The sequence below is a fragment of the Scomber japonicus genome, chromosome 7 (genome assembly GCF_027409825.1).
Source record: "Scomber japonicus isolate fScoJap1 chromosome 7, fScoJap1.pri, whole genome shotgun sequence".
NCBI lineage: Eukaryota > Metazoa > Chordata > Actinopteri > Scombriformes > Scombridae > Scomber > Scomber japonicus.
The window spans coordinates 26,958,431-26,981,760 of record NC_070584.1 but is presented as its reverse complement, the minus strand read 5'-3'; the positions used below and the strand labels follow the sequence as shown (position 1 = coordinate 26,981,760).

Here is a 23,330-nt window from a genome sequence, read left to right as displayed (position 1 = left end):
TCTCATGTAATATAAATGTGGCCAACTATTTTTTTTTTTAGCTCTATAGAAGCTGAAAACCCTGAAAATGAATAAATTCAGTGATTCTTTTTATAAGAGATGTTTTTTTTCTTCTTTTTTCTAGGACTCTCTGACATAATCTGTATCTAGATGTACTTTGTTACTGAGTTAATCAATTTTCAAGCTGACTGTTGTGGAGCGGGTGGATCAATAATGACGAATGAATAAATGACTCATGGCCTGATTATGAAAATGTTGATTGTAAAAATATTGATTTTAATTTGACTTGTTTACCAAAGTAAATCAACTTCAAAGAAACAGATGAATATCCATTAAGATATCCATGGTGTGTTTGTTTTAATTCAAAAATGAGATACAAGAGAAGAAAATGATGGCTGGCATCAATGTCATATATCATCTGTCGACGTGCACTTGCTCGCAAAGCAAATGTTTTTGCTGATAAAACTATCAGTGGATTTTGAAATAGTGACTTATGAAATGTCTTATTTATATTTTGGCATGAACAACTTTTTTTACAGTCTAAAACACAAGTCGAGGAAAAACACAAAATACAAAAAAAACCAAAACAATACAGATGTTTGATTAAGCCATCAGGGTAGCTTCATTAAAGACCACACCTTTAATGATTTTGTAATTTAACACTGAAGACACTTTTGACTCTCTAAATGATGAACTAAGCCCATAACAATATTCAGCAGATAATTAGGCTTGAGCCAGTTAATTGTGTCTTTGGACGATGAGATGGGAAAGACTTCCACACTGAAATTAAAACCATGTCACTGATGCTGATTGCAGTTTCACTGACCGTTAGCTAAAATAATGGTTGTTATGATCTAAACTGTATTTAAAGAGTTTGTAGAGTTGTGTATTTCTTTAGCCCTTCTAAAATAAAATAAAATAAAAAATAGTAAAACTCACGTGGTGAATGGATTTAACTGTGTGTACTACCTATAGTTGTAACATAACGAGGAAGAGCATTTCATACTAAATCATTTAATGGAGTTACATGTCAGAGTTTACGGTGATGTTAGCAGCTATGACCTGCTCTTTACTCAATTTGTGAAAGTTTACACTTAAAAAATGTTTTTTTCCGAGTCGCATCATATCTGTCATACTAGAGTTAACTAGCCTTAAGTGTTTCTGCCGGGTGCTCCAGTTTCCTCCCACCATCAAATATGTGTGTTTAAGAGGTTATTAGTTGGTCCCTTGGCGCTATGCTGCGGCTGCTCGCTGCTCCTATTGTTTGTGTATAGGATGGGTCAAAAGCAGAAGATCAATTTTCCCACAGGGATCAATAAAGTACTTCTTCTTCTCTTGTCGACTAGAATTATGTGTGTTACTTGTGAAAATGTTGATTTGGTTGATTTATGTATTTGGCTAGTTGCAAAAATATTGATATTTTTCAGTGACATGTTATTCAATAGTTTGTATGCCAAAATACCCAATCTTGCACTACAATGACCACTGATAGCTATATTTAACAGCTGTTACTAAAAGCACAATATGCTTATTAACATTTAACCGAAACCACAATCTTTCTCTTACTTTTTACCAAAGTGCATTTGATGTCTAAACCTAACCACACGCAGCACTCAGGATGCAAACCCCAGCTTTTCATATTGATATGTACTGTGTGCATCTGCAAATGTAGCGCTTTCATTATTGAAAACAAACAACAACACTTTTTGCCTGTCAACATGATTCAGCCAGCAATAGCCAACACAACATAATTGGGAGAACAATTTAGTCGTTTATATACATAATTTCCAGTACCCTCTTACAGGGTTCTCATTTTAAAACAGCTGGAAACATTAAACAGCCAGCATGTGACTGCATATTTAACCAACTCATGGAGCTAAATGTTAGCTTAATTAGCTAACAAGCTATTGTACAGGTGATTTTAAAAAATCAACAAGAAGCCTGCGTTCGTCTGCCTTTGACTAAAATCAAGCTCCTATTTTAAGTGGTAAATCTGTCGGCATTATCATTGTAAGCTGCACATGTGCTTTTTAAGATTGGACAACTTGACAGGCATAGCAACAGTAACCAAGGGGAGGTGGGGCACAGCGAACGGTCAGTTTAAATCACTGTTAATGTCTTTAAAGCGGAATTACTGACCATTGCACTTCATATTCTGCAGGCAATCAACGGAGTCTCCAACAAGAGCCCGTATCCCGCCCAGCAACTGTCAATCAACATTACAACCAATCAGGCTGGTGAGTAGGGAGTGCAAATGCTGTGTGCATGTGTCAGCGTGTGTGTGTGTGTGTGTCTGTACAACCATCTGTGTATGTGTGTGTAAAGCATACCCTGGGGCACACTGGATTATGTGAGGGAGGGATGGCTAGGGGGATAAAGGAAATTGAGCTACAGCCTTTTAATTCATAAAACATGTTATAAGCTTGTCATCTCTCTCCCTCTCTATTCCCTTCTCTTCCCCCTTCTCTGTCTTTCCTGCACATCCACAGCTTTCATCCTGTTTTCCTCTTTCCCCCTGCCTCTCCCTCTATTCTCTTTTTCTAGCCTTTATCCGCTCTCCCTGCCCTCTTCTCTGTCCCCCTCACTCAGTCTCTGACAGTGTAATTCTTACAGACTATAAAGTGAGCTGAGTTACTGCTCCATCAATACTTTATAGAGACAGACACAAGCGATATTTCCACCGCTACCCAAATTTAGAGTTAAAAGCCGCTTTCCTCTGATGGAAAACACATCATTTACCTCGTTGACGGCAACCCAGGCTCATTCGTAATCAAAACATGATCCATTGTCACCCTGCCGCTTTCTGAGCGCATTTGTAACTGCTGCCGGATGCAAACCTCCCTTATCCCCGAAATCTTTTAGGACTCAACAAGAACTGATTTATTTTTAGCTTGACTACGCGAGGGGTTTTTAAAATTATGCAATGGGGTTTCGAGAACATTTCACGGGACCCAAGGATTTGAAACTCACTCAACATATATAGAAGTCTGTAAAATGTCAGTTGTAGGAATATTAAAAAGTGCTGCGAGGCTTTCAGGTGACAGCTCGTTCAAGCTGTAAAATTACGATGACAGAAGAGGTATTTGACTCATGGGGGAATCACAGCATTTACTGAGGATTATGGCAGCCACATGATGACTCAGCAGTGTAAGATGCATACTGTGCATACTATACTTATAATGGTTTCAGACAAGATAACCATAAAACCAGTGAAACAATTTGAATTATTATTTTGAGAGGGCACATTGAAGGTGCAGTGTGTAGTATTTAGTGGCATCTAGCAGAACACACTTTGGAATATTCATGTTTTCATCAGTGTATCACCTGAATATATGAATCATTGTATTTTCAGAGCAGGTCCTTCCATGGAGCCTACCATGGTGCACCACTACCATGTTTTTACAATATCCCAGAACAAACAAATCAAATACTGGCCAATCTTATAGTGCCTTGTGCATTTTTCTGTGAGTTTTGGGTCCACTGTAGGTTCTCTCCTGCACACTTAGAAGGCGGGGTATTGGTATTATCAATTTCTCTTTCCTGATTCTGTCCTCTCTTCACTGTTCACTATCAAGAAAAGTGTAAATGTGATGAAAATCATCTCATAAAAAGATCACAGAAGCAAAACCATGAAATGCATTATTGCCAGCAGCTTCTGGATCCTAGAATTATGGTAAAAATGCATTGCAGACATAACTCTTGTTGCTCCATCAGTGACAAGTGTAGTAATTTGTTTTCATGAGCCTGGGTGAGGAAAGATTTTCCTCCTTTGGGTGTAAATAGTCCTTGGCAATATGTCATTACATTACACCCTTTTTTTCCATATTTATGATGTTTAAGCATGCTAGCAAATCCTTTAACTGCCTAATTGATTGTGTTTACCTGTGTGCGCATGTGTGTGTGTTTTTAACAGCTCCCTCAGTAGTTCCCATAATGCACCAAGTGAGCTCAACAAGCCGCAGTTTCTCGTTGTCATGGCCACAACCCGAGCAGCCCAACGGAATTATCCTCGACTATGAGATACGATACTATGACAAGGTAGAGTGGGATGACAAATGTCCGTGTGTGTCTGTGTGGTTTTTGTTATGTTCACAGCCAGTAATCCATTAGAGTCAATATAACAGGCAAATCAATATCAACTACACCTAAGTCATCTATTATCAGGAGTATTACTGAAGGGCAGCAACATTCTCGCTGTTTCTTAAATACCTCAGCTTAAACTAGCTTCAGTGAAAGTGAAACAATTTGCTCATGCTTTCTCATTTACTGTAGGAAAATACGATTCAGTCCATGCAACATTCAGTAGTTAAATGGACAAGCATCACAACAGGTTGTTAAATATACGTAATGTAGATGTTTGATAAATTAGCCAATCAGAGGACTACAAATGGTGAGTTGGTGAATGGAACACCTTGAGAAAACCTACGAACTGACATTCAGATAATTTGATGAAGTAAAAAAACGACCCAAGGAAAAGGACGAAAAGAAAATAAGGGCAATATGTCATAGTCATTGCTCATGTAACAATTTCATCATACATACATTAAATAGGATGAAATGATACAATTTTTATTACAAACCTGGATTGGATTTCAAAGTTGGAGAGTATAAGTGCAAAAGGTTGAGTGCTAAACTATGGGCACTTCTTGCCGTCAATGGTCACCATTCGCAGCGGAATGGAAGGGACCACTTTTCATTTTGTTTTTGTATTTGTGGGGGGTTTTTTGCACTAAGCACCACTATATTGTTGTTAGATATAAGCCAGCAGTATGTTTATTGAGTTAATCTAGCTGTCTGCAATGATTTGGTACCCCAAACGATAACGTAAATGCTAATGCTAGCTTGCTAACTAGCTAATCATAATTTCTGTTAAATGCAACAGCTGTATTTGATTTTAGACAACACCCTGTTGAAACTCACACACTACACAAGTAAGTACATAGTGTAAAAAGTGAAGTATGTGATTTGAGACACAGTCTACAGTCTACAGACTATGTGAAAATGCTCATTATAAAAACAAAAACCTTGTAAGATAGACAAACAAAGTGTTGGACAATTTGAAATTTGAACCAAATGATAGCTCTGAGATGAAGAAAAGTTAGGGGATCTGGAATGTCAGCAGTAAAATTCATTGTAATCCACTCAACAGTTTTTAAGTAATTTCACTCTGAACCTCAAATGTCAACCTGCTGGTGACGCTACAGGTAAAGTCAAAATATCCTAAAAGTCTGTAGGATTCATCCTCTGGGGGCCATGAACGTTTGCCCAAAAGTTCAATCCATCCTAAATTTGTTGAGATATTTCTGTCTGGAAATATACCTAAAGAAAAATAACCTAATAAACAAGAGAACAATACTGTAGGTGAATGAGGACAAACAACTGCATTTCATTTAGTCAATGCATTTTTTTCATGCACATTATTCAAAGAATGAGGGAATTAAAAATACATATGGACATAATATGACAAGCATATAAAATACGTGCACAATACAGTTTTTTTAGCTTATAAAAGCTAAAAAAACAGCAATGCCCACTCTGACAACCGTGTCAAATGCACACATAAAGCAGTGATTATGGCTGATTTGTTGTTTTTGTGATGTGTGTTTTTGTTCTTTTGAATATGCCCATTAGCAGTTTCCCTCAAAATATAATGACAGTTCAATAATTGTTTTGGGTTTTTTGTTATATCCTGCCACCTAACACGGGTGATACTGGTTAATAAAAAATGTTCAGTTGGGCGGTGAATGCTGCTTCTCATAGACATGATGTGATGATTAATTAAGGACATCTGAGGGCAGAGACCTGTCAACATAATTGTTAGATTTGTAATGACTGTCATTTATATATTTTCTCTCTCACTCGGTGGATATTAAAAAGTTCAGTTCATGCATCATCTTTTGTAACCATATTATTTCCTAATAAGTCAGGATTGATCGTAGAGCTATAATGCATATTTCATGGGGCCTGTAGTCATGCTGACAGGGTTTCACAGTGATGGAGAACCTCTCTTTATTTCAGCACACATCAATTGTTGATGGAAGTCATGCAGAATAAATGTGCATCCATTCATTAACAAGTTGTTATAGTGGGTTCTTGTAAAGCTGTAAGACTACATTAACTCAATTTTAAATTTTAAAAGAAGCGTTTATTTATTCATTGAATCTCGCAAAGCTGTGTATGTACAAGTGATGAAGTACTTTAAGGTGCCACCGTTTTCTAAACTGTGGAACACAACATCTAATTGAATTTGGGAACTCTAATTGAATCAACCAGCTCACATGAGACACTGTAAGAATATGTCTCATGGGTCTCTTCACTTTAATCAATTAACAAAATAGCATCTCGGGAAGGTTTTAAAGATAATGATGGACAATCATTAAATATTGCAGTAATAAGATGCAAAAAATAGATTTAGGGTATGTTATTGGTCTTTTTTACCTGTGACATTGTTTCATAGCTCTGAAGCAGTTTTTTCACTTTGCTCTTCATTGTAATGAAATCAGCCCAGATCTCTCATTTTACATAGACTTCATCTTCATATATGAAGAGAAATCAGTTCAGTTCACAGACTCCTGTGAATAAGAACATATCTGCAGGAAAACCATTTTTGACGCCAGGATGTTGGAGATCTTTTCCTGGCAGTTGAGGATGAACAAAAAGAAGATGTATTAAAACTGAGTCTTTGTAGCCTAATTTCCTTTGCTTACAATCAGACAATGTGCTGATATATAAAAAAGTGCTCGGTGATAAATGCAATTATCCTCTCTCCACCAAACCATTTGGGCGATGGCTCTATTCTTCCCATGCTGTGCTACTGTCCTAAAAATAGAAGAGAGTCTCACCACCTGCTGGACTTGGAAACAGAAGCATGGTGGAAGAGGTACTTGCACATTCACCCATTAGATTTTTCTACCGTTGTTAATGACTTTCCATTTTGTAGAGCAGCTCTGGTCCACTATACCTCAAGATGACTGTGTTTAAGCCCTTGTTAGATTTGCAGAATGATGGAACAACAATACTTAACCACTACCAGAAACCACTTAGGGCTGCCTACACCAAACAGTTGTCTTTGTTAAAGATGTGTCTGCAGATTATTTTCAGAAAAAAACCCCATAAAAAAACATGTTCGAAAGTGTCCCCAAATATTCTGCTGCAGAAGCATGAACTAGTCACATAAAATGTTGGTATTTTTGCTGAGGACTAATCCATGCAAAAGGACAGTTTTGAAAATAGTAAAGCATGAATGTGATGTACAGCACATACATCACTCATCTGCTTTCTGTGGTGCATGTGAACATCTGGAGAGCACTGGGTGGACTTTACATCTCAACAGCTGAGACACTTAAAAACAAAAGGAGTAAGGCGCCTATATACTCACCAGTGTTTAAATCAAATCTCTCGCCATTCTGCTCTGTGAGGCTCTAGAGATCCTGACTCACTAAAGCAATCAAGCCTCCAGCTGCCCTGTGGTGGTCAAGGTTCTGACCTGTACTGTATGATCCTGGAGAGTAAAGCACCACAACACTTTGCTGTCAAATGATCAAACCTTAGCCTGCATAATGAATGTTGATTGCACTTCATTTTTACTGTACATTAATTAATACATTAAGTACATAATAGGACATAATAAGCCATAATTTATATACATTAGACAAAAGCTTCAAATAATATATTATTTATTAGACGGTAAGCAAACACAGTTTTATCCTTATTACACACCATTAACTTAAAATATGCTATAATTTTAAAGTGCATATAATGTTATATTAGACCCAATAAAAGGATCCTTATACACAATTAGAGACTATTTTACATGATCATACCCTAATTAGAAATCAGTTATAATGCCATATCAGATCCAAAATATGCAGCAGTTAGATATTATTCTACCCTTACTACCAAATTATACTGTAATTAAACGCCACTTAATGCTACCAACATGGACCTATGATAGTTTAATTAGACAACACAGGCTGTAATTAGACAAACATAATTCCATATTACATCAGGCAGACAAAACACTGAGAGCTCATCATAGGATAAATACATTTGGCCTTTTTTTAAACATAGTTTCACTTTCTTACAGGGTCATCCATTGCTCATTAGAAGACAACTATACTATACCAGTATATTATACTACAAATGAAAGTCAAATCACATCAGGTAGCTACTTAACACGTGTTGGAGCCAGAGTTTGTGGGTGATACATAGCGTAATACATGTCTCCTCCATGCTTAACTTCCATACCAGTTAAGACATCAGATCATTTAATACAATGTTGCTATCCCATTCCAGTAACATTAAGCTATGGATGCTGTCTAGGACATTGCATCTTTATTTCCCACTGTCAGACCCTTACTGGGCTTTCGTAGAGGGTAATTTGCGACACATTAGAGCAGTGCCATACCATAAAATTAAGTGTGGTCCCGTGGCGCCAGTGAGGGCTTCTGATTTAGGTCTGAAATGTGCATGACTTGTTTTGTTTTCCTATGAGAAGCACTTGGAAAGAAGAAAACAAAAAGACAGGATTCATTTCGACTGCTTAATGGTTCTGTCTTCTTCATAATTCAGTAAATGGCACACTGAAAATTAAGTTAAAAGCACAATATCACCCAAAGCTAAACATAAGAATATCGTCATCTTTTCTGAAGCCGAGCCACCAGCTGGAAAAATAGATAGACTTTCACTGCAGACAGATTATAAATAAAGAGCAGAGCACCTACAAAGGATTGTGTGAGGTACACCACAAAGAACAACATGCCTCCTCATCCACAGCCCACATTCCCTGCCATCTTCTTATCCAGCTTACAAAAGTGAAGAAAATAGTTATGGCATTTTATTTTTGGGAGGGGGGGGGGGGCTTCTGCAAGTCACTGCACTCATTTTTTTTCTTCTTAATACATACTGTCAGAGAGTTGGTGCTTCCATAACTCATAAAAAGTCTGAACTACAAACAGAACTGCAAACTTTAAACACGCCAGACTCTTGTCAACTGTCTTATCTATTCTCTTTGATGAAAACACTCAGTCCTAAAGTCCGTAACTCCAGAGGGATCGCTCACGGATTCCAATTTTCCATTTGACATACTGTATGGTTGCAATTTTATTGTACTGCACAAGGGGTAAAAGTCTGTTTGTGTGTTTCATTTTTATTGATAGGGTTATTATTGCTGCTCTTTAACTTTGTGACAGTGTGAGCTATAATTCCATGAAACCATAAAAATACAGTATTAACTACCATTCATCATTACATAAGACCTTATATTATTACTACTAAATTTACCTCTCAATATATGTTTTTTTAATAAATAGCTTTCAGCTTTTAACTCAATTAAGTAAAATATGGTTTCTTTAAAAAGAACACTTTAACGAGACTATTTAAAACCCTGCTCTTATTGCCTCACAAATGTGTACTCATCACACTCACATGCTCTTTTCTGTCTTACTCATATTTTGAAATGCCACTAAAACCATATGAACTCATACATACCCAGTGCCTGATGACATTATTGGAATAAACATGAAATATGTTGTCTCAGGGTAATGCAAATGTATTTATATGGCACATTTCATACACAAGAGCAATTCAAAGTGCTTTTACATAATGCAATAAAAACACCAAAAAAAGATAAACAACATGAACACATTAAAATGCCAATTAAAAGAGCAGAAAGCTTTTTAAATGGAAATTATAAAGTTAATAAATGCAGTATAAGTAATAGACTAGAAATGCAATCCCCAAATGTCACAAAGGGAAAAAAAACTACAGGAATCAATCAATCAAAAGTACAAGAGAACAGTAAAAAAAAACACCAAATGTGAAGATAAAATGTCTTTACAGATATGCCCATTAAATGAAAAAACTCTGCAAATGTATTTGCTAATGCAAATCAGTAGTATACAAATGTATTGCAGTGTTATACTGCTACAAGTTGGCACAGGTCTGATACCAATAGTCAACATGTCTTTCAGCCTTAACCACAATTTTTATTTTACCAGTTTAGAAAATGCTCATATGTTTTGTGTCATTTTAAGAGGCACTGGAAAATAATCAGTTTTGTAAGTGTGGGATGAGGACTTCAATGATCAACCACAGAAAGAGCAGAATTTCAGGGAAAGAGAGAATATGAGCAAAAAAAAGAGTTGCGATTCTGTATCTTGGAGAGCAATTAGAGTGATTCGAGGACAGAGTGAGAGGAGCTGAACTCACTGAAAGATGTACTGTAGCTGCAGTCTGACACTCACAGATAAAAACCTTTACTTAGTCAAAATCAGGGCAGCGATTTAAAGTCTGCCTTATTTGATGCCGCCTTTGCTTTAACATTACTTAACACGGGAGCCAATTAAGACCCCGAATGAAAAGCTGACATTCAGCTCTTTCATTGTTTCTTCTTTTTGTTTTTCCTCCTTGATATCAATACTTATGAGGGAGGGGTTGGGGGGGGGGGGGGGGGGGGTTAGTGTATTTTATATCGTAGACAAGCAAACCACATAAAATGACTAATTATAGCATATATATCCAAGTGAAGAAGCCCTCAGGATGCAGTTTCATAAGCCTGGAGAGAGACAGGACAGGTTTTTCTCACCAGACAGCTGTACTTTTTTGTACTTTGTCATCTTTCCTCCTTCCTTTCCTTCATCTTCTCTTCCCTCACCACCTCCTCCCTCACCCCAACCCTATAGATAATGAGGTTTTTAATGTAGTAAATTTGATATGGCACAGGGAGGCAGGATTTTTCCTCTCTACTTATCTCTGGCTACCAGACCTTCCCAGATGGGCTGCCCCCTAACCTCTTGACTGTGGCAAGCATAGAGCCCCCCTGCCCCCCAACACACACACGCACACACACACACACCTCCAAATAATCCAAACCCCACCCCCGACACTATACCCCAATTTCTGTGGCCACTTCCAAATATAACTCTTATTCTCTCCCAGCTTTTCACATTTCAGACTCTGTAGTTTTTCATGTATCGTGTCCTCATTATCACAGTGGGATTATGGGAGCTCGTCTTTAGTTATACAACAGTATAACAACAGAGCACTCAATTATGCTAAATATGAAGCTAATGTAGGGACACAGGACTTAAAAGACATATGACATTTTCAGGCATCATAAATATAGCCACAAGCAGCAACAAAGATAGTTTAAGACTATAACTAATGGTTATTTTCATTATCGATTCATCTGTTGATTATTTTCTTGATTAATGGTTTAGACGTTTAGTCCATGAAATGCCAGAAATTGGTGAAAATCACTTATCTCAAAGCCTGAGGTGCAACTGAAAGTGTCTTGGTTTGTCCAGTTCATTCATCCACAACACAAAGATACAGTTTTCAGTCATGAAGGACTAAAGAAACCAGAAAATAATAATAATAAAAAAGCTAGAATAAGACAATTTGAGCATTTTTTCTATTAGACTCAAACAATGAATTATGTTGATCGACAAAGCGACAAATCATTGCAGCTTTATAGTTCATTTATTGGAAGACATTCAAAGAGGAAAATGGGTAACAGTGGTAACAGTAAAATAACAAAAACAAACTAATCTTTAACCTCTTTTCATTCACTTCCATGTCCTCTTTTGATAACCCCCGCTCTTTCATTCCACACTCCCAACCCTCATTTTGTTCTGCGCTTTCTTTTCCCTCCTGCTCCTCATCACCATCATCATCTCTCTCCCCTTGCTCTACGCTCTGCCTCTGACCCCTCCACCTCCTTCATCCTCACGGCATGATTCCCTCCCCCCTGCTTGCATGCCATCATCACACCATATCTATCACTCTCTCTGGACTGTTTCGATTTAGCAGCTGTAAAAAAACCTTTTTATCTGGGAGAAACGGGGGAGAGGAAGCATAGAAGAAGGCTATGGAGAGATAGAGGTAAAAGGTGGTAGCCTTGGGTTTTTAAGATAGGGCTGATAGGTCTGATGCCTAATTCACCTCAAGTGAAAGACTGGGAGGAGAGAAGACCAAACACACATGTCTCTGTGGGTTTTTAGTAATTAACTGCATTATCACGTTTTTATGTGAAGGGTATAGGAATAGATGGGTCAAAGAGAAGAAGAGAGTAGAAAAAAAGAACATTGAGAGGCGAAAAGACAAAGAGGAAGGGACACAAAATATTAAAGGAGGAGAAATATGAAAAAGGTACAGTAGTGGTGGACAAAATGAATGATGACTGGAGGGTAGATGAGAGGAGTCTAAGTAGGAGGAGTAGGATGGAGGGGAATTTAAGGTTGGAGAAGAGTACAGACAGAAAAAATAAGAGGTGGAAAGAAGTCTTCAGGGCTGGAAATTAGATAAAAAGTAGAGCATAAACAGAAAGTTGTTTTCCAAGTTTTTTTTACAGGTTGCCATGTGCCCGAAACCTCAGCAATTTCTTGTACAAATACGATTACAATGATTAACTCTTTCATTTAAAGACATATTCACTTCCAGGTCTTTATATTCTGGTGCTCTACTGGAATATCTTTTACCATTCAAAAGACTCTTTATTTATTGTATTCTGGCCCTTGGATGCTCAGTTCAGATTCTCAACCATTTTTGCACCTATCTCCTTAAGGCCTCATGATGAAGACACTCTGTTCAAATTAGTCAGCTTCTTCTTCCAGCATCTATGTAAACAAGCAATAGTATCACGATCTCGCTTCTTTTTCTTGTTCTTTACTTGAAATGGAAACCTCTCAAATACATCTGTAGCCCAAATCTGAGAATGCAAACAACCCAAGGGGAAGGGACGACTGTTTGTTTGCATGCACGAACAATCTGATGTCATCACAAGGAGAAAGTAGAGTTAACATCGTAAACAAAGTGCTCAGATCAGGCTGAAGCCATGGGTGTTTCATATGCATGCAGAAATGTTGCATACGTATGTTGTTAAAGTTTTAACATACTTAAAATATGGCATCATAAAATTACAAAAAGCACGTTATGTCCTCTTCAAGTAATAATAATAATAATAATAATAATAATAATACATTTTATTTATAGGCGCCTTTCTTGGCACTCAAGGACACCGTACAGAGTTAGTGAAATTAAAAACGCATTAAAAACACATTAAAAAGAAACAACAATAAAAATAAAGACAATATAAAAGTGACAGCAATTGACATCAGATGGAATGGGTAGTTTTAAACAGATGTGTTTTGAGTTGTGATTTGAAAAGGGGGAATGAATTGATGTTTCTGAGTTGGGGTGGTAATGAATTCCAGAGACGGGGAGCAGAGCGGCTGAATGCTCTGCTCCCCATAGTGGTGAGACGGGGAGAGGGGACAGACAGGTGTATGGAGGAAGAGGATCTGAGGGAGCGGGAGGGAGTGAGAACGTGGAGAAGATCGGACAGATATGGGGGCGGGGGGAGGGCGAGGTTGTGGATGGCCTTGAATGTTAACAGAAGAACTTTGAATTGAATACGGAACTGAACCATGAGCCAGTGGAGCTGTTGGAGGACAAGAGTGATGTAGTGGATGGAGGGGGTTCAAGTGATGATACAGGCAGCTGAGTTCTGGACCAGTTGAAGTTTATGGAGGGATTTGTGAGGGAGGTCGAAGAGGAGAGAGTTGCAATAATCCAGATGGGAAGTGACGAGTCACCCTATATAGCACTTATAAGCAGTATACAAATTACAATATGTTTTCTAACACTGTAATTATTATTATTATTGTAACTGTTTTTTTTAACTATATTGTCATTTATTATCTGTTTTTACTTGAGCCTCTACTTATGGGTACCCACAGGATGAGTACTACTTACATTAATAAAAATGTATATCAGCTAACAACTGCATTATAGTGTGCAATAAACCATGTATTAAAAGTTATACTGTTTTTGAATACTAAATAGGGGTACTTAAAGTAAAATGTTACAAGGTTACCATAATCCATAGAACTGTTGGCCACAGCTACGAAAATAAAACCTTGCTGTAATAAATCAAAGTTTCACCTTAAGGGTCAGTTCATCCAAAAAAAAAAAAAAAAAAAAAAAAAAGTTGCTTGTTTTTCTGTGTTGTGCTCCTTCTTAGACACTCTCACACCCTTATTTAGTGGATGTAGATAGTGCTGCTCGAAGGGTGTCTTTTCAGTAACAATGTTAACAGTTAAAATTCAACACACCTCGCTGTGAAAAGTGTTTTCAGGAGAAAGTGTTCATAGTGAGGTCTGTGGATTATTCAGAGTAACCGAGAGAACATTTTGGGAAAGAGAATTTTACATGAACACATTTTTACTGTTTAAAGTGGAAAGAGGCCAAAAATGAGACACTGAGAAGATGCTGCTGTTATACAGTCCTGCCAGGGTGCCCGTCGTGTCACAGCTTGAAAATAAATGTCTCAGTTTGGGTTCGAGTGTGGAATTAATCTTGTCTTAGTACTTGGCAAAAAGTGGGCACTAAATCTAGTCTCTATCTCTCTGTCTGTGACTGATGTGTGGTGGCTTGTCTTTGATGGCTGTGAAACATATGTATCTCTGTCTATACCGTCTCCTCAGTCTCAGTCATCAATGCTGAACAGTTCAATGGTCCAGAGCGAGACGCCCAATGTGGTCCTGGAGGGGCTGAGGCCGGGGACTGGCTATGTGGTCCAGGTGAGGGCCCGCACTGTGGCCGGCTATGGAGCCTACAGCAAGGAGATGCTTTTCCAAACACTCACCGATGGTAAGTGTGTGGGTGGTTGACTAGAGTGTGTGGAGGTGTGTGTATGTGCGGGGGAGGGGGGGGAGGGGGGCATGAAAGTGCAGGACTCGAATCTGAGAGGTTGAGCAAGAGTGAAAATCTGGCTGCAGAGTAATTAAATTCTGCCCTACTTTGTGTTTGTGTGTGTATGTGTGTTTATGAATTTGTGTGTGCCTGCAGTCATGTAAAATGAGCCTTGTAAATGATAGTCGATGTTTGTTAGAGTGAAAGCAACTGTCAGGTATATATTTTCCCCTCTAGAAATGCTCAGTTATGACAGAGTTTAAAGAAAATATGAAAACAATACCACTCTTTTCAATGTGTGTGTGTGTGTCTGTGTGTGTCTGCAGATGAGTATAAGTCAGAGCTAGGACAGCAGCTTTCCCTGATTGCAGGCTCTTTAGTAGGAGGAGTGTGTATCGTCTCGTTGGTAGCTATCGCCATCATCTGTACCAGGTAATGCACCAATAAACACACAAACTATGACATGTCCTACTGTAACTGGATGATGATATTCTGTTTGATACATTGCATACTTTGAATTTCCAATCAAAGCTACAGTATCTTGATCAAATTAATGAAGCTGTACTGACTTATTGGTACAGAATAATGAACTCTATCTTTTCTTCTTATGAAATAAGGGAATGTATCTGTATATATTTGAGTTTGTAAAATTTGAAACAATAATAGGAAAATACTGTTGAAAATCTAATAAATTCAAGGAGTTTGCTCAGTTGCCATGAGAAGTTATGTTCTCAAATAACTGTTCGCAAACTCCATCTGCCAAAGAAGACTTTGAGAATTGAAAATTGAAAGCTTGACTTTTACTTTTTTTTTTTTTTTTTTGACAAACTGCTCTTTCCAAAGTTATTTATACTCTTTTGAGGGATTTATAAAGACATTTATTTGCATTTTTCTCCGACATTTTTTTTTCATTTTTACTACATGAAAAATTCTCCAGGCTGTGCTTAAGGCAAGTGTACCTTGTTTACTGACATTTACAGTCAACACCATCTTCTTGCAGCACATTTTACATATGAACATTAAATTATGGTGTAAATCAGATTCATTTGGGTGTTTTTGCAGAAAACAGGGGGGAAATAAAAAATAATACACCTTGGTTATTAGGTATAAATTACAAGATTGACTTTTTTGCACTCATATGCAGCATGACACTGAATGTGTACAAATTGTATACTGTAGTTACAATATATTACACTACAATATCTGTACGGATCACTGACACAATGTTGGTTTTGCCTGATGTGACGATGTACTGAAAAAAAATTGAATTACTAAAACTTGACAAAAATGCTGCAAAAAAAATCTGTTTTGCTTCCACAGCACTTTTAAAGTAGATTTGAACTCTCTAAAACATCAAAAGTTTTCGTGACCCTATGACCTCCCAGAAATATCAAGTGACAACCTGTCTTTGCTGTATGCAGTATAAGGTATCTAATGTGAAGATCAGTTGACATATTAAAATGTTACAGACTGTATTTCTTTGGTTCCATCCTCAGATGAAAGCATGAAACAAGAGCTGACAACACAGAACAGTAACAAGTCACCCAATACTAATGAATTCCTTAAAGACATTTTCTTTTCTTCTGGCAGACATTTTTTTGACATCCAGACAGACTATTTATTTAACCTCACCCCGGTTGAAGAGAAGACAACTAATTAGTATTTTTATCTTTGCAACATTTCAAACTTTTGTGTAAAATTTCTGTCTGCTATTGCCACTTTTTACCAAAAATCTCTGTTTATTTGTTTTTTGCCTGCAGGAGAAGGCAGTTGAAGGAGAGTGTGTACGGTGACAAGCTGCAGCAGTACAACGCAGGCGGAGGTACGACCACTACTGACATTTCTACTGCACTCATTCATCAGTTAAATTGAGGTGTTTATATTTGCACTTTCTCCCTTGCTCCTCAGAGGTGACTCTGAGGCCTGACATGTTTAGTGGTCCCACCCCAACCGTGACCTTTCCCACCCTGTCAGAGGGTCACAATTCACCGGGGGTCAAGATCTACATCGACCCCTTCACCTACGAGGACCCCAATGAGGCTGTGCGGGAGTTTGCCAAGGAAATCGATCCCTCTTGTGTGAAAATAGAGGAAGTCATCGGATCAGGTAGACATTTTCATAGACTTAGCGTCTTTGACAATTTGGTCTCCTCTCTGTCTTGTTGGTTCTATAAGGGAATGAAATTCAGTGAACACCTAAATTAAAATCCATGATTGTTTTTAATATGTCAAATATTACTGTGCTTTTGTTGTATTTTAAAAAGTGCTTTGGTTGAAGAGTAAGATGAAAAAAACCTGACAAAATTCACAGTCCTAACTCATATCTCCTTCACGCTGCTTTCAAAACAGGAAAGTTGAAAAAGTAAACCTTAGTTCCTTTAATGAGACCAACTGTCACTTGAAACAGCAGATACTCTACAGTAAATTAATCAATTTCTTCAACTGTGCCAGACTTTTGTGTCAATGAGAAAGATCTGGAAACATGCTACAGCAATTTATTATTTTGCTTTATTTTTTTGCTTTGAAGTCAGGAGAGATGTTTTATTCATGTCGAAAACTTTCACAGGAATAAATTAAAACTGTCTTCATGCATTCTCTTTGGCTATCTCAGCTTTCACTGTAAAAATGCTGTGTGATGTTTGGCAAATGGAGAAAGTTGGATGTGAAACGGAGTCCCAGAGCGTCCTCTGATATTTTGGGGGGGCAGAGTTTTTGCATCTCAGCTGTCAAATAGAAAAAGGAAAAATGGGGAAAAGCTAAACAAAAAATACTTTTCAGTTGCTAAGATCAAATACCTTTTTTTAACCACTGATCTCTGAATGCTGACATTTTAACTTTATCTTCCCCAAGAGGGGCCCACCCAGGTGAAACAGAGAACACATGCAGTCTTGAACATATTCATACATGAAATGTCTTCTGTTATCTCCTGTACACAGCGAGCCAGTGGAAACTAAAGGAAAACTCCTTGCGTGCCCAAACATACTTCCCCAATAAAACTGAGTTTGATTCAAAATACATAAAACACAGTACATAAAAGACTTAAAATATTCAAAGCATGCCAGCAAACAGAATAAGACCCCTGCCTGGATGTCCCCTAAAGGTATTTGCAAATGTCTCAGTAGTCCCCTGAATGCCATGGTGACATGTTTGCTGCATAAACCTACCACAAGTGCTCAGCTAAGGGAAGCCTGTAAGCCTATCTGATTGACTGAGGGTGTTGGCGGTCAACAGGAAATCAAACCTTATAAACAGCATAAATAAAACTTTATATCACAATACAGATAAATGTCACTGTAGTATAAAGTACATTTTCTGGGAACTGTATTGAGACCGTGTCTTTTAATCTAACATGCTTACTTTGTTTTATTATCAGCAATAATTAATCGTTTTTTAAGATGTGATGTTTTAATGATTAATTTCTGATATTTGTCTTCTACCCACGCACTGTAAAAATAATGGACGTAGCCAACATGACATCACCCATAGGTTTGTGGACTGTCATCGTCTTGAGAGGTGACAGTATTTAGACAAAAGGTTGAAGCTGACCGTTATGCTAGTTGCTAGCTTGTTTAAAACAGTTCATTTACAATCCATGGTTAACTGTGATAATGCTAATGCAGACTTAAAAACTCATTAAAAACAAAAGATTCATATACAACTTTGAATGTCTTACAGTACAACCGACAATGAAGTAGCACTACTAAAGTTATACATATACTCTGTGAATCTAGGGTTACGCCATGGTTACGCTAACCAATGTCGCTGTGGTGGTCACAAGGTGGTCACTTCCTAAAGCAATGACATGAAAATAGTGATGGAGAACATAAACTCACTAGGAAAGTGTTTACGGAGGTAATAAATAGGGTTATTTTCTCATAGACTTCTTTACAATCGGACTTCTTCTTAGAACTAATGGAGTTGCCCCCTGATGACCATTGGAGACAATGCAAATTTAAGGTGCCTCCGCATTGGCTTCACTTTTTAGAACCAGAGCTACCTGCTTGCTTCTACCTTTTAACCAATGGAGGAATGTTTTTATTTCAAATGTTATCCCTTTGATAGATCATAAGGGTTCTTTTTTGTTTGTTTTTCTTTCCTTTTTTGGACCAAAACCAATCAAACCCAAATGGCCATGGAGCTGTGGGTGATAAAGGTCATGAACCAGATTCAAACCTTCACCACTGAGAGTATGTGCTTTGGGCTTTTGGTCTGTTGAGCCACTCTGAGAGGCTTTCCATAATCCCTCCGTTTCGCACTTTATTTCTCTCAGGGGAAGGTTTCTCACCTCCGCCAGAGGTGACAGAGGAGGGATGAAAACGATGGGGAGGGAGGGGAAAATATGAGCCTGGGTGATATGAGATGTGGCCGAACTTTGAGCCCTTAAACGGTTGAATCTCCACCATTCTGCTGCGATAGTATAAAAATTTATCCACAGCTTGCTCTCTCCCTATCTCTCTCTCTCTTTTTCCCTCTGTTTGACTCCCCACTTTCTTTTCTTTTTGTCTTTCTTTGATTCTTCCCCCTATCTTCATCTCTCCCTGTGATTCAACCCCTCTGGAATTTTAGAGTTTGTTTGCATATAGAGAAATGCTAAAACAAAGAACCAAGGGGGGAAAAGCAGAACAACAGATTGCGGAGGGAAGATAAAAGAAGAAAGCACCCCAAGGAGATAATAAAAATATCTCACCTCACTTTCTCTTCTACTCCCTCTGTGATAACACCCTTCTCTTTTCCTCTAGCCTTATTACTATCATTCACATTGTAAGAAACGTCCTTCATAAAAAGCAGCTTTTTACTCAAAACTATTTCGGAAACATTTTAATTTACCAAAAAATTGTTAAAATACAGATTAAATACAACATTTTAGAAAAAAAACAAACTTGTAACAGTAAATATTTTTGCTAATGCTCCATCCTCTTCTTGACCTCGTCTACTTTAGAAGAGGAAGTGACATGTCATATGATCTCGTCTCTCTGCCAGAAAATTACTATTTTCATTCCTCTCCTGTCCATCCATCCATACTTCCCCCTTATTATCAGTACTGACTCATTTCTTTCCCTCACTCTTTCACATCTATGTCCACCCCCCCATCCCTCCTTCCTTCCCCCATTTTCCCTCTTCCCATTCTGCCCTCCATCCATCTCTCCCTGTGCTGATTTACAGCAGTGACAGTAGATGGTTTTTAATGAGCAGTGAGATGTGGAGCAGAGATCACAGTGAGACAGGACGACACAGCCTGTCATCCAATTCCCATCACTCATCCATTATTCACACACCGATCCTTATCTCTGCGATGAGGACTTATATTTTGAAGTGATATTCAATTTTCATGTCCCTGAGCAGCATATGACTGCATTTATTTTGACAAAAGACATCTGTGTCTCAAGAACATGTGAGAAAATTGCTATACATTTGAACAGGTTGAAGACATTGTCAACAATAAAATGTAACTTTTAACTTCAGTGTAACTAGGGCTGCAGTGATAAGTCGATTTAATTGATTAGTCGCCAAAAAGAAAAAAAATTGTGTTTCAAACTTCCCATGTGGATATTTTCTGGTTTCTTTTGTCTTCTATGACACTAAACTCTTTGGGTTGTGGACCAACACATTTGAGTTTTGAGAAACTGTGATTGACATTTTTCATCATTTTCTAACATTTCATGGGCCAAACAACAATCAATGACTGAAGAAAATAATCCACAGATTAGTCAATACTGATGGCTGTAATGATGATATTCATTAGTTGCAGCCCTAATTGTAACGTCCAGGTTCAGTGTCCATTGGACGTATGCATATCATCATCAGCATAAAGAAACAGAAACATAACTCACATTAACAAGGTAAACTCCTGAAGCATTTAGCTGACTTTCTTGTTTGTTTGTTTGTTTTTTTATATCCACAAAATGTTCCAAGCACTCATTAACCAAGCAAAGTATTTGTATCCCATGTATCACTGTGCCAAAGACTGAATGAGCAGGTAGAAATTCACTGTTTTAATGATCAAAACTGCAAAAGTGAACAATGGAGAACCACAGCAGGATACTGTAACTTAAAATGCTTTTTTTTCTTTTTTTAAAGAAGAGAAACTGCACAGCAAACCATAACATTGTTAGGCAGAAAATTAATTATCATTGTCCTGTATGAATGTACTTTAGTTCTTTAATAGTTCTTTATGTTCTTTAATATGAAACTGCAAAATGGAAATAATAAATAATTAAGATGATATTACAGCTACTATAATTGTTTACCCTTACCCTCAAGGAAGGTAAAACCATACTATTCCCTATTGTCTGACAGTATATTTATTCTAGATTAGTACTTTATTCATCCCTGAAGGGAAATTAGGGTATTATACCATCACAATAGAGACAAGGCAAATATACAGGTTATACAGAACAAACACATAATAGTGCAGTCAATAAATAGATAACAGTAAAAAAAAAATATATTACCAGGCATTTCAATAGTCAGCTATAAATAAACCAGGCATTACCAGTACTAAAAAAAGAAACCGAACAATCTACTTTGAATACATTCAGCAGCATTCATTATATAATCTAGTGGCAGCTGGCAGGAAAGATGGCCTGAACCGCTCTGTAAAGCATCGTAGTTGGAGGAGTCTGTTACTAAAAGTACTTATCTGCTATGATGTACAGTGGATGGGAGGGATTGTCCATGATTGATAGTAGTTTAGCCCTCTCGGCTGCCAGAGAAAGGATGTATCAGCTCATTGGAACTCCCCAGTGAGGCTATATGATATGCAAACTAAAAAAAACCCAAACAAACTCAAATCCGAGACTTTTTTTTTTTTTTATCGGTGCACCATTTCATCAATTGAAAACTTTAGGATTTCAACTATAATTTAAAATAAAACTTTATTAATTTAAACAAATCTGCACATTCATCAAGTTGCCACTGCTTGTTAGAGGTTTATAAATCCACAACTCTCAATTCAACAATAATTTGTACAATAATTAATTACACTTTTTTTTTATCATATTTTAATGAAACACGAACTTAGCATGAGCTCATTAACAATAGCGTACTTAGCATAATAAGTTTGCATTCCACTGTGACCACATGATGATAGCAGGAATATAAACATGAATAGACCATGCTTTAATTATACAAGAAATGAAAATGTGAGCAGGGATTGAAGCTACAAGGTGAACTTTAAACTCTTTATCCACAAGATCCCCAGGCTACCTTTTGTTGAAACCACAAGACAAAAGTTTAGGAGCAGTGTGCAGAGTACCTGAGCAATAATAATGGCACTGTCCCTTTTATCTTGTTTGACACTTCTGTTATACAACCTTCCCCAAACACTAAAAAGAGTGGGAGGGGATTTAATTTTTATTGGGGTTTTTTTTTTTCAGTCTGCAAAAAATACCGTCAGTGTGCCCTTGAGCAAAGCCCTCAACCTCAGTCTGCTTCAGTGGAGCTGCTCAGAGGCCATCAATATGAGACCGAGGTGGCAGAGGGCATCTCCCAGGATTGAGAGAGTGTTTATGCGTTTAACATGCCCTGCCCTGCACACTACTGAGAACAATATGATCTTTCTCTTCATGACTGATAATGGAAGATGTAATAAATGGTAACCAAACGATATGAACTTCTGGCCATCTGATTTCACAAGCAATCTATTTTACATAACAAAATGCAATTCATTTGTGATTATTTATCAGCCTTTTTATTGTGTGTAATAATTTATATGAAGGCTCTGAATGCAAAGAGGCATTAAAAAAACAACCATTCCCCCAACAATGCACTTGTTTTTTTCTCTGCTGAGACACATACTCCTCTCTGAAGAGTCTTGGGCCCCAGACATAATTCACACAAGTAAGGAAAACACAAATGTGGTTGATCAATCTCAGTCCCCATGGAGGGTGATAGCATTTAAATGACAGTACTAAACAAACATGGTGTCTGTGGAGGAAGCAGTGCTGCTCTACATAATGCACATAGGAAAGAAAAGAAAAACAAACAAAGAAAATCATGAGAAAGGACAGAGAACTCCCGTCTGAATGAAGAGGTGACAGAGTCTACTAGAGCTACAATGTACTGTGAGTGGAAGTTAACCCATACAAAAGAAGTCAGCCTTTCTCCTGTTGTTTCATGCTATAGTAACCTCAGACTTCAGCTCATACTTGTGCTCAGTTGAGAATTTTTAGGTGACAAACCCAACTTACAACAACATGTGAAATTGATGCCTCGTTACTCAAAGTGTGTGTGTTTTCTTTCAGAGCTTGTTTCAGGGACCTTACACCAGATATGTATCTTGTAATTTTAAAAAGAATTGTCTAACGTCAGCGCCATCATGTTTTCTCCTTTAGGTGAGTTTGGGGAAGTGTACAAGGGCCGTTTGAAGCCTGTGGGGAAGAAGGAAATTCCTGTGGCCATCAAGACCCTGAAGGTGGGCTACTCTGAGAGACAGAGGAGGGACTTCCTGTCTGAGGCATCAATCATGGGCCAGTTTGACCAACCAAATATTATCAGGCTGGAGGGTGTGGTCACCAAGAGCAGACCCACGATGATCATCACTGAGTTCATGGAGAACGGAGCTCTTGACTCATTTCTCAGGGTAAATAACAACTGCTGAACTTTATATGACACTCAAGAAAGCAATACAGTACTAAT

General features: G+C 37.7%; 1 protein-coding gene across 1 annotated transcript in view; it reads left to right on the top strand.

The window, feature by feature from the left end:
* Window positions 1-23,330, top strand: part of LOC128361321 (ephrin type-B receptor 1-like) — a 91,145-nt gene that overhangs the window by 50,587 nt on the left and 17,228 nt on the right. The window contains exons 8-14 of the mRNA XM_053321736.1: window positions 2,162-2,237; window positions 3,914-4,038; window positions 14,487-14,652; window positions 15,021-15,126; window positions 16,455-16,516; window positions 16,603-16,800; window positions 23,027-23,274. Of these exons, the coding sequence (XP_053177711.1) occupies window positions 2,162-2,237; window positions 3,914-4,038; window positions 14,487-14,652; window positions 15,021-15,126; window positions 16,455-16,516; window positions 16,603-16,800; window positions 23,027-23,274 (981 nt within the window). The remainder of the gene's footprint in view (window positions 1-2,161; window positions 2,238-3,913; window positions 4,039-14,486; window positions 14,653-15,020; window positions 15,127-16,454; window positions 16,517-16,602; window positions 16,801-23,026; window positions 23,275-23,330) is intronic.